The sequence below is a fragment of the Strongylocentrotus purpuratus genome, unplaced genomic scaffold (genome assembly GCF_000002235.5).
Source record: "Strongylocentrotus purpuratus isolate Spur 01 unplaced genomic scaffold, Spur_5.0 spur5_scaffold_12, whole genome shotgun sequence".
Taxonomy (NCBI): domain Eukaryota; kingdom Metazoa; phylum Echinodermata; class Echinoidea; order Camarodonta; family Strongylocentrotidae; genus Strongylocentrotus; species Strongylocentrotus purpuratus.
Window position 1 is genome coordinate 33,226,106 of NW_022145597.1, and position 12,999 is coordinate 33,239,104.

At 37.2% G+C, this 12,999-nt stretch overlaps 1 protein-coding gene across 1 annotated transcript; it reads left to right on the forward strand.

Moving 5' to 3' along the window:
* Window positions 1-618: 618 nt before the first annotated feature.
* On the forward strand, window positions 619-12,278 carry LOC115922799. Its single transcript, XM_030982475.1, has 3 exons — window positions 619-2,686; window positions 3,771-3,872; window positions 5,128-12,278. The coding sequence occupies exons 1-3, from the start codon at window positions 862-864 to the stop codon at window positions 5,421-5,423; spliced, it is 2,223 nt and encodes a 740-aa protein (XP_030838335.1). The 5' UTR covers window positions 619-861; the 3' UTR covers window positions 5,424-12,278.
* Window positions 12,279-12,999: the final 721 nt, after the last annotated feature.

Consider the following 12,999-nt stretch of genomic DNA (forward strand, 5'->3'; position numbering starts at 1 on the left):
CGATTTGTTAATATTACCAATTGATGTTCGAAAATGCATTTTAAAAAAAATTGTGAATTGTCTTGCTCGCGAAATTGAAATGCATGCAAAACTTTTGCATATTATGGCTAATTCTTAATTTCTAAACTCATGAATTGTTTCCGTTTCCGATAATTTCAGGTGGGAGTTCTGGATGCTGCACCATCTGGCTCAAATGTTCACTGGACCGGTGATGACGACACTCCTGTCGCATCTGAACCATCTGGAGATGACAACACTCCTGTCGCATCTGAACCATCTGGAGATGACAACACTCCTGTCGCATCTGAACCATCTGGAGATGACGACACTCCTGTCGCATCTGAACCATCTGGAGATGACGACACTCCTGTCGCATCTGAACCATCTGGAGATGACGACACTCCTGTCGCATCTGAACCATCTGGAGATGACGACACTCCTGTCGCATCTGAACCATCTGGAGATGACGACACTCCTATCGCATCTGAACCATCTGGAGATGGCGACACTCCTGTCGCATCTGAACCATCTGGAGATGACGTCACTCCTGTCGCATCTGAACCATCTGGAGATGACAACACTCCTGTCGCATCTGAACCATCTGGAGATGACGACACTCCTGTCGCATCTGAACCATCTGGAGATGACGACACTCCTGTCGCATCTGAACCATCTGGAGATGACGACACTCCTGTCGCATCTGAACCATCTGGAGATGATTCCGATAGTGATTATGAAGCCGAATCTGATCCAGAAGGTAGTAGCAGTGATGAGGCTGATTTCATTCCATTTCGGTTTGTACGTGGACGTCAAAGTAACTCTGTGGCAGTTTCTGTCAGTGATAATAAGGAGAGTGAAGCCATGCCTGTTGACCATTCAGTACCTAATACCTCACCTGCCCATGCCTCTGCAAGTGTTCAAAGTGCAAAAGTCTCAAGCTCCAGTTGCAGTATTAATGTGATGACCACTTCAAACAACAACTGTAGAAAGTGGGACAAACCTCAGTACTGTAAATTTTGTAGTCAACCACAAAAGAAACTGCCGAGGCATCTGCTTACACCACAACATGTCAACGAGACTGAGGTTCAGCAATGGATTACAACTAAAGACATGAAAGAAAAGGCAAACTTGCTAGCTAAAATGAGAAATTACGGAAACTATCGTCACAATGTCAAAGTCCTTCAAGAAAATAAAGGTACCTTGATTGTTGCATACAGACCGAAATATGATGTGGATCCAGAAGAATATTTGCCATGTAGTCATTGTTATGCTTTCTATTCCAAGGATGATTTGTACAGGCATGTTCATAGATGTAAATTGCGACCAGATGTTGAGGATGAGGATGAGACCTGTGAACCACCCAAGAAGAAAAAAAGAACCTTACATGTTCAAACTGGTAGAATGATGCTTCCAGGCCCATCAGGAGTAAGCCCAAAGGTGCACATGATATTATCAATGGGAGTCGATGATGATATATTGAGAGTTGTGAAATCAGATAGATTAATGCAGCAAGTAGCAGAGAGGCTGACATTGAAGCATGGGCATGACAAAGACCAGTATTCATATATACGGCAAAAATTGCGTGAACTTGCACGACTGGTTCGTGAGTACAGAAAATTGAATGATCACCCATCGGCTTCATTGGTAGATTTGATTTGTCCTACCAAATTTAATGAGGTCATAGCTGCAACTAGGAAGGCTGCAGGATTTAATGAGGATACACATTTGTACACAACACCTAGCCTGGCACTGAAAGTCGGATATACACTGGTGACGGCTGCCAAAGTCCTTATGGGAAATGCTCTGTTGCAAGCAGATGCTGGTTTGGAAAAGAAATGCAAACAGTTCATCAAATCATATACTCTCAAGTGGGAAGCAGAAGTAAGCACACATGCACTGCGTACATTAAAAGTAAACAAGAGAAATACATCAAGGCTGCTTCCTTTGACAACAGATGTTGTTGCACTGTCCAATTATGTGAGAAAAGAAACAAAAGAGGGAAAACAGAAGCTGAACAGCTGCAGTAGTGATGAGACCCTTGACAGATGGAAACAGTTGGCTGAGGTTACCCTGACCCAGGTGTGTGTTTTCAACAGGAAGCGTCCGGGAGAAGTTTCAAAGATGCCCCTCAGTGATTACAAGTGTATCACAAAAGGAGAAGGTGGAATATTTGGTGAAGGCCTAACCAAATGGGAAAAGGCGTTGTGCAATGTGGTATGGAGGGTGGAGATTAATGGGAAATGCAATAACACTGTACCCGTTTTGCTAACAGATGACATGAAAGGCAGCATTGACTTGTTGATGGAGAAAAGGTCACAAGTAGTCAATGATGGAAATCCCTACTTGTTTGCAAACCCCGATGGAAGAGGCCACTTGAGAGCAACTGATACAGTGCGAAATCATGCCCAAAAGTGTGGAGCAAAGTATCCAGATCAGCTTAGATTGACAAAACTCAGGAAGCACATTGCTATCAGCTCTCAGATCATGAATTTGAAGGATAATGAAGTGGACATTTTAGCCACCTTCATGGGCCATGACATAAGAACCCACAGAGCCTACTACCGCCTGCCAGATGCGTCACTGCAAGTAGCAAAGATTTCTAAAGTACTCTTCAGCATGGAGAAGGGAGACCTAAAGGCAATGGCAGGAAAGACGTTGGATGATGTTCGTGTAGATGCAGATGAAGGTATGACTATTTTTTATGTTTTGTGCTAGATAGAATGGCTGAGAATATGCCATACCATTTTCATTTCCTTCTACTTTTATCTGAAGTGATATCTGATTGGTTAGTGAGATCATAACGGTTTCTAGTTTGAGATTACATTAGGCCAGAAAACTTTTATGTTACATCTCAATCATTCATTTCACTCTCATACAACACAGTTTTTATATTGTATAATTTCCTTAGTTTTGTATGCTTGCTATATCCTTCAGTTTGTGAAGTTCCATGCTTTTGGTAAGCAAACTGGGATGTCTTCATTAGTACCTCCAGTTTTAATAAGAATTGATCCGAGATACAATATATGGGAAGCTGCCAACATTTCAAATACTTGAATATGTGATTTGATTTTTGTGTCGCCTTACTGAACGTTCATGGTGGCACATACTAATCCAAATTATCTATGTCCGTCTTTCCATTAACCGATTCGGTTAACGTTTTCGGTTAACCCTTCTAAAAATGCTCCGCAGGCTAAACGCTATGCTTGATTTACTCCAAAACTTGGTAGGATGATCCGCAGGTTAAACGCTATGCCCGATTTACTTCTAACTTGGTAGGGTGATAGAGTGAGGTGCCACAATATCATGTGTTGCTTTGAGCTGTATTATTTGCATATTCATGAATTTCAATTAGCTTATTTGCAATGCAATTTAGGTTAACCTTAAAAAAAATGCTCTGCAGGCTAAACGCTATACCTGATTCATTTGAAACCTGGTAGGGTGACAGACTGAGGTGCCAAGATGTTGTGTGATGCTTTTCATTGCATTATTTGCATAATCATGACATTTAATGAGCTAATTTGCATATTTTGATATATTTTGGATACTCATGTGTTTAAAAAAAATGATGACACTTGCAGAATTGTCTCTCTAAATACACTTTGTATTGAAGAGTAGTTGTGGTACCAGCTGTGCTGTTTACATGAAAAGCAAAACAGGGATGACTATCCACAGCTGTCTGCTATGAACTTACCCTTGCAAAGATTATAATGTACATGTATGTTATTTTTCACCTGCTCTTGTTAAATCTGTGTTTGTTTTTTGTTTTTCAGAATGCAACATAGATCCAGATGTTGATGATGATCCTGACAACGAAGTGAACAGGCCCGATGATGCTGTTTTGATGGATGAGATGTCAGACAAAGAAAATGAAGGTGTGAATGAATTACTTTGTTATATCCTTTGTTAGGCCTCCGTTACGAAGTAGCCGGAGGCATTATGTTTTCGGGTTGTCCGTCCGTCCGTCCGTCCGTCCCGTTCTCGTGATCGCGTTATCTGAAGAACCGATTGATGGATTCCTGCCAAACTTTGGTCATGTATGTATCTTGCAGAGCCGATGGACTGATAAGATTTTGGGGTCACAAGGTCAAAGGTCAAAGGTCACAGGGCTCATTATGTATGAAAAACAGCTCGTGATCGCGTTATCTCAAGAACCGATTGATGGATTCCTGCCAAACTTAGGTCATGTATGTATCTTGCAGAGCCAATGAACTGAGTAGATTTATGGGTCATGAGGTCAAAGGTCAAATGTCATGGGCTCATTATGTATGCAAAAACAGCTTTATCATTAGAACTGACAGATGGATTACTATTTAATTCAGGACATCTTGCAGAGCCAATGAACTGAGTAGATTTTAGGGTCATGAGGTCAAAGATCAAAGGGTCATATATGTATATGAGAAATTGCTTGTAATCACGATATTCTGAGAACCTGTTAATGGATTACAATGAAATTCGAATTTGAAAATTTCTTCTGTTTGGTTTGTAAACTTGCTCTATGACGGAGGCATCATTTTCGAATGCGCGCAGTCGAAGTTCCATCTAGTTTATCCTTACTTTGATTATTCCAGATGCCCTCAACAGGTGATTATCCTTGTGTCACTATTTGAATTTTAGCATTCGCTTATTTGCTATATTTTGAATATTTGCCTATGCAGAGTTTAGTTACGAATGCGCTATGCTAATGTCAGCTCAGTAATCAGTGACTCATCTGGAAACTTGCTGTCTTTGAAAGTAATCCAGATCTAGATTAGTCCCTCAACAGGTGTATATCATCCATAGGTACTTTATGTAATCACTTAATGATCACATTTTCTACGACATTGTTACTAGTTCATTTACGCATCAGTTAACTGTATGACTTCTTGCAAATGAATGTCAAAATCTCTATGCTCTTTACAAACGGTAGTTTGAATTCTGGCTAAATGGCACTCCTAATGCAGACAGCTTTAATGAAGAACTAGCTAAAAGTAATGTAAATTGTAACTTTAAAAAAAAAATCAAAATATAACCATTCCACTCTTCTCTCAGCTACCATCTTCTGCATTTGGTTAAGTTTTTTAAAATCTGTCATTGAACCTGAAACATTAATTGTGTTTCCCTACTTATTTGTCTAATTCACTATTAAAGGTATGAGCATGCCGCAGCAAAGCAGAAAGAAGAGTGACCAAGTTGCAAACAAGGAAAGTGACCGTGGTGCCAGCAGAAAGAAAAGGAGTATCAGACAATCTTGGACAGCTGAAGAAAAACAAGCAATACACAGACACTTTAAAGAAGAACTACGCTCACGCCAACTGCCCGGTAAAGAAAAAATAATGAAGTACTGCAAGATGGATGCAGACCTGAAGGGTCGTACTAAAAGGTGGACAACAGTCAAAGATTTCATTAGAAACCAAATTAGAAAGACAAATCCACTGGATTTTTAGTGAATTTTCAACCTGTTATGAGTGAAATTAATCATGTTCATCACACTCCGCAATTTTGGATGAAATCTTTTCAGGTACTGACATGCGTAAAATGTGGTTGCTTCTTATTCATATAACCCACTTACTGGTTTCCTTGATGAAGGGCTGTGCTTTGGAAGAGGTGCACCTTTATATAGGTTAACAGTTAACTCCATGGCCAGGAAGCATACTGTGTGTAAAGCAGTGTATGGTTCTGCAAGTCAAATGGGAACTTAATAGGAAAAACTTAATTACCTGCCCAGTTGGTCAGGGCCAGGGAGTAGACTTGTGTCTAACAGTATGTATACTGTATAGAAGATTGTAAGGCAAATGGGAACTTTTGTGCTAAAGTTGTTTGATAAGCCCCAGTTTGCCAGGTTAACGTTTTGCAGTTTAAATGATGACTTACAGGTCAATTTTATCAGCTCCCATATCACCAGATGGTCAACGTCAGTGAGCATCACATGTGTAACAATGTGCATAAAGGTTTACAGGTCAAACTCCAACTTTGCTCACTTCCCCTAGATTAGGTTCATGGTTGATAGGACTCGTGATAGGACTAGATGTATAATGTTTTCCATATCAACTGGGAATTAAGAGCCAACTGTGATCAGGTCCTCAGTTGGCTTAGACCATGACAAGGAAGCATCCACATGTGTACACTATGTAAAATAAAGTTTGCAGGTCAAATAGGGACTTTAGGCCAACTTTGCTTGGCTCCCCAGTTAAATAGGCCAGTATGTAATGTTTTGCAATCAACTAGTGACTTATGGGCAATTTTGATCAGGTCCTCAGTTGGCTTGGGTCCGATTACCAGGAAGCATCCGCATGTGTACATTGTGTGAAAGTTAAGTTTGTAGGTCAAATGGGCACTTTTGGTCAACTTTACTTGGCTCACCAGTTGATCAGGGCCATGATGACTCGTCAAAGGACCGCTATGTATAATGTTTGGATTTAAGAGCCAACTGTGATGATCGAGGTCCTCAGTTGGCTAGTTCCAGCTGATGAGGAAGCATCCACATTGTGTAAACTAAAGTTTGCACGTCAAATGGGGACTTATGGCTAACTTGACTCGTCAAAGGCCCGCTACTTGCAAAATTTAGATTTTTAAGTACATTGCAGATCAAATGGGACATAGCTACCACCTTTGATCCTCAATTAGTCAAGGCCAGGTGAAGTCCCATGAAATTGAAAATTGTGTAAAAAGTAACATGTCTAATTTTGATTTATGAGACAACTTGGTTAGCAGTTGGGTTTTGACTGTTGGTCAATTACCATGGACCTTTGGCCTTTATTAGACTTTATAAATATCTCACCACTCTTGTCCAATTTCATCTAAGTTTGGACCCTTTTTTTCAAAAAAATCATCAAAAAGTAGACCATTTGCCCCTTTTGTGAAATTTAATCAGGTCCTCGCACTCAGCTATTGGGTAGGGCCAGATAACCATTAAAGCATAATCATGTGTTCAATGTGTTTCTATTAAGTTATGTCTGCAGATCAAATGGGACTTTGTACCATCTATGATCAGATCCCCAGTTAGTCAAGGCCAAATTGTGAATAAAGTTTTACAGATCAAATGTGGACTCAAAGCTTGCCAGCTTCGATAATTTTCCAGTTGCAGTCAATTATCAGGGAGCATTGACCAATGTGTAACAGTTTGTATAAAGATTTGCAGGGTAAGTGGGGTATATTTCTGCGACAAACTATGATCAGCTTCTGAGCCAAGAACATTGTTTATTTAAGGATGCACTCAGCAACATGCTTTATGCAGTATAGTTCATCTCGTATGTAACTCAAAAACTATTGATGGGAAGTGTATAAAGGTATACATTTTCTGGCTGAAAATGACCTGTTAAATCCATTGAACACATACAATTTGGACAACAATTTATCATTTTTTTTACCCATTTTTTTCGACCACCATAAATAAAATATCCTTGCAACAAAAAATTATTTTCCTAGTGTCCAAAATATAACTCACAATGTACCAAAAATATAATAACCAAGTTTGAACTTATGAGTTGTGGGCTATAAAAAAAGTTCTAGGGCCTAATTACAAAAAAACGTTACTAGATTTTAGTAGGTACAATGTATTCTGTATGAAATCTTAAATCAGAAATGTTTTATTTTTGAGTCCTGAGGGTTCAAAACTCATATAAACTATTAAAAATGAAATGGCTGAAATTATGATTTTATGCAGAAACATGGATTTTCAGTTGCATTTTCAATCTCATCTTGAAAACCCCAAGATCCTGTGTCTCCTGACTTTGGTATACGGTTGCCGACAATATGCTGCATCCGATGGTACATTAGACATTTTTTCCAATTGAATTTATATGGATTTGAGAGTAAACGTCCACATGGTCTCACCATCTGTTTACATTGCTTGCTGTTTCCATGGGCGTTGTGTCACGTAGATAGATTGCGCGGATATTGCACATCGTGTTGCAATGTGACGGGACACGTAGCATGCATCGCATAAACGGACACTGTCATTTTGCGTTAAAAAAGGTTTCATCTGTAGTTTTGTTAGATTTTAAACCTGAAAAGGGTCCACAAAACAGTTTTTGATGGTTCAATGTTTATATTAGCATCACAGAATTTACTGACATGATGGAACAGAGTTTGAAGATAGCAATAAAAAAAAAATCATTTAAGGGTATGGCAAACTTTGACGTTGCTGGGTGCATCCTTAAGTTGTAGGTAATTACATGTTTTAAGATGTTAAAAGTTGTGTAGATCAAATGGGGACTTTGCAGGCCAACCTTGATTATTACCTCCCGGCTGGTCGTCCTAGGAATTGAATAGCCCATGTATAAAGGTTTTCAGCTTAAACGGGGACATATGATGCTCACTTGTGTTGACCCAGCTGGGGAGATAATAAGAGTTAGCCCCAAAGTCCCTTTGCAAACATGAGATGCTCCATTGCATTTCTCCAATCTGTGATCTGATCAAACTTGTTAAGGTACTATGCCCATTCAAGTTTGATATCTCCTCATTTGGCTGGGATCAGAAGCATCTTCGTTCCTGTACTGTGTAGAGTAGCAACTCATTTACACAAAGTTGGTGGGGGTTTGGATTTAGGTTTGTGTTATCAGGATAGAATGAAATTTACAAGAACACCTTGGAAATTGAATTCCTCTTTGTATTATTTGGAACTTTGTGTTAAGAAAAGGGTTTGCAAGAACGAGTTGCCACTGTATGAGGTAATTTGTTGGTCAAACAGCGACTTATGGGTCAGCTTTGATAAGCTACAGAGTTGGTCACCTCCAATCTTGCATATACCATTGAGTGTATTCAATTTTTCATCCAGTGTTGTTTTGAACAGTTTTATAGTTTTACATACATGTACACAATCTATATAAAGTTCTGAAATGGATAGTGCATGCAAGAGTGTTTTGTTCATATATGAAAATGTGACATATTACAAATTTACCCTTGGTTCAGTTTGTTGTTATGAATTTCTGATGTTTGTGTTTGTTTTTGTTTTTTGTAAAGAGTGAGTTAAATGTCTTAACAAGACATGTTCTCATGCAATGCAATCAATGCAATCAATTGTTAATCTTTTCCTGTTATGTGGAAAAAAATGTGTATGCTTTAAGTAATGAATACCCTTTGTTTCATCACAACTTCTGTAGTGACATCACCTGCAAAGAACACTTTTTCTGGGTTTGAATTCCAAGCGTGATGACCACCGCCAATTATAAGTGTGGGTTCTGCTTCTAAAGGAACTTAAAAAAAATAGTTTTTATTGAATTGAATCTTGTCTTCCTGATGATTTATAAAATATTTTAGATGGGAATCTGTAGATGAGTTATACAACAAATGATAAATGTTTTATTCATCGGATAGAATATTTTCATTTTAGTGGAAGATTGGCCGTTCCGCCAGCTCCTGGTATGGTGCAACTAATCTTTCACCTCATGAAAATATTCTTACCAGAGCACTCTCAAATTATATGTATAACATTTTGTTATTTGATGTAGCTAGTATGAGCAATGTTGTAATACATTTGTTAGTTGTGTATTAAAATGTAACCACTAGCCTGTATTAAACAGTATATCATATTATAATAGTTAGATCAGGTATATACAGTTTACAATTCACCGTTCATAGTGTACATGTTAAAAAAGTTGATTGTTCAGTATTATTGCAGTTAAATGCTGGTTGACCAAAATTTGTGGAATGGCTGGTATTTCAGAAAAGGAGTTGAAACAGAAGGTCAGGTTTATCATTGAAGAAATATTATTTGGGCAAAAGCTGTTTTATATCAAATTCATTCTAAAAATAAATCATGTTTTGTATTATAGGTATCTACACTACATTGTACATTACTCTGTATTTTACCAAAACGTCTGTAGTGACAAGCTACAGAGTTGGTCAACTCCAATCTTGCATATACCATTGAGTGTATTCAATTTTTCATCCAGTGTTGTTTTGAACAGTTTTATAGTTTTACATACATGTACACAATCTATATAGAGTTCTGAAATGGATAGTGCATGCAAGAGTGTTTTGTTCATATATGAAAATGTGACATATTACAAATTTACCCTTGGTTCAGTTTGTTGTTATGAATTTCTGATGTTTGTGTTTGTTTTTGTTTTTTGTAAAGAGTGAGTTAAATGTCTTGACAAGACATGTTCTCATGCAATGCAATCAATTGTTAATCTTTTCCTGTTATGTGGAAAAAAATGTGTATGCTTTAAGTAATGAATACCCTTTGTTTCATCACAACTTCTGTAGTGACATCACCTGCAAAGAACACTTTTTCTGGGTTTGAATTCCAAGCGTGATGACCACCGCCAATTATAAGTGTGGGTTCTGCTTCTAAAGGAACATTAAAAAAATAGTTTTTATTGAATTGAATCTTGTCTTCCTGATGATTTATAAAATATTTTAGATGGGAATCTGTAGATGAGTTATACAACAAATGATAAATGTTTAATTCATCGGATAGAATATTTTCATTTTAGTGGAAGATTGGCCGTTCCGCTAGCTCCTGGTATGGTGCAACTAATCTTTCACCTCATGAAAATATTCTTACCAGAGCACTCTCAAATTATATGTATAACATTTTGTTATTTGATGTAGCTAGTATGAGCAATGTTGTAATACATTTGTTAGTTGTGTATTAAAATGTAACCACTAGCCTGTATTAAACAGTATATCATATTATAATAGTTAGATCAGGTATATACAGTTTACAATTCACCGTTCATAGTGTACATGTTAAAAAAGTTGATTGTTCAGTATTATTGCAGTTAAATGCTGGTTGACCAAAATTTGTGGAATGGCTGGTATTTCAGAAAAGGAGTTGAAACAGAAGGTCAGGTTTATCATTGAAGAAATATTATTTGGGCAAAAGCTGTTTTATATCAAATTCATTCTAAAAATAAATCATGTTTTGTATTATAGGTATACCTACACTACATTGTACATTACTCTGTATTTTACCAAAATGTCTGTAGTGACATCACATGCTTTTCGTGCGTGCTTCATGATCGTTAAGATAAGGTGATTGAATAGGCATGGACAGGTTGATACGCTTGGAACGCAAACTAGTTGACGTCACTACAAATGTTTTGTGAAACAAAGGGTATTGTCGTCGTATTCAAATTTGAATTTAGATTCTCTGTAGGGCCCACCAGTGGGAATAGCCCAGCACCCATAGACAGTCAAAATGAAGAATGATGTGCAAAACTATAATGCTGGTTGAAGAGATGAATGATCACTATGTCTGGTTTGTCGTCTACGTCGGACTATAACCCAACTCCATGGACAATGTGACCTATTATCTGACATGAAAGTGATAATTTAAAATGTCTATATGTAGTCCATTTTCCAACAGTTTTGTTTGACTGTATTTCTTTGCCCAATACTTTTGTACAAAGAAGACAAGATTAGCACAAAAGTGATGTATTGGTCATGTTTTGATGTTACTATCCATCCACTAAAATGTAATGTTTATATGTTCATAACATATCACTTTGTAACCCGAGTTCTATACAAAAATGAAATGGATTATGGAATTCGGAATCCTGGGTTCAGAACACAAATATGCTGATACTTTCCACTTGCTTTTATTAACAAATGTAACTTTCATTCTTTAAATTAAGATCTTGATTAAAGAGACACGGGCATATTTGGGAAATATTTGTCCAACTCTGATATTTCTGTTGCGATCTTATTTTGATGTACACATCTTGACTGCCCAGCACGCCATTCCAAAGTGGATATTTTCAAAGCAGATACTAATGCCCTCGCTGGGACTGAAGGTTTTTGTAGGGATTTTAAATAAAATGTTATTGTTCAGATCCATATTCATGCCGCCTTTAAAAGCAAAATCACCACTTACGATTTTTTTTTTTTTTAACAGCTTGAAGCGAAATACATTAGTTTTTATCATGTCAGATTTCAATTTTGTAACATCTAAACATGAAAATTAAGGTTTTGCAAAAACGCTATTCAGAAGCTTAGTACTCAAACTCTTTCTTGTGTATACCAAATAATGATAGAGGTAAATATTAATGTTATGTAGTTTGCTACTCCAATTTCAATATTGCAACACCATGATTCACTTTTATATGGGAATTTTTGTTTTTAAAGGTCACTGGGGGCTGATTTCACTGCAAAAGAAGGCATGAATATGGGTCTAAACAATCCCCAAGTTGCGAGTAACTCCTCTCCTACCATACCTGTATAACAGCCCACCTATGTGTTCGTTGTCCTCTGAACTGAGATGTATCATGTTTTGTTGGAACCTTGTTTTATAAGCCTTATTTTTTCAAAGTTGTCTTTAATAATAAAAACAGTTTTGCTGTATTTGAAAGGCATGTCGAAGTATTTTATTTTATATTAAAGGGGCATCTCATGTTTTTATGATTTTATTCCGGCTTATCTTGATACTCCACCATGTGAATGAAACAAGGTCGTAATTGACATTTTGGGCACAAATTAGTTTTCTTTTCATTTTGAAAGAATTAAATATTCATTTTTTAAATTAGACTTCAAGTCTCAAATTTAAACAGTTTTATTTTATAAAAGAAAGAAGATGGTAAGAGACAAAGAAAACAAAGTTGAACACAAAATGGCTTCTCCCGCAAAATGAAGAAAATGTAGATACGACCTTTGTTGCATGCACATGATGACTTATAAGTTTGCAAATGGTTGGTTTTTGACATATTCACCTGAAAAACAACAATATGGTAATAAGACTATCTTGGAAACACTTAGGAGGCATTAGATAGGATTTTTAGATAGGGTTTTTGCAAGTTTGTTCGTCAATCTGATAAATCTTCAGAAAACCTGTTACACTATGTTTAAGCATGATACACTCGCCAATTATACGATTTACTGGATTGATACAGCTATATTCACTATTAGTTATTTGATTTGAGAAATTTATTATGAAATGATTTCGTTCTGTGAACGGAAAGAAATTAAAATGTTCATACATTTTAGGATTTCTATCGTGAACATGTAGATCTGCAGAACAGGTGGCGAAGGTTTCAGATGGCATCAAAATCTGGGGTGGTTTTGTATAAATCCGGGGGG

Coding starts and splice junctions, on each gene's coding strand:
- LOC115922799 (XM_030982475.1), top strand. CDS start 862: ATGCCTGTTGACCATTCAGTACCTAATACCTCACCTGCCCATGCCTCT. Junction 2,687..3,770: donor TCGTGTAGATGCAGATGAAG/GTATGACTATTT, acceptor TTTGTTTTTCAG/AATGCAACATAGATCCAGAT. Junction 3,873..5,127: donor GTCAGACAAAGAAAATGAAG/GTGTGAATGAAT, acceptor TCACTATTAAAG/GTATGAGCATGCCGCAGCAA.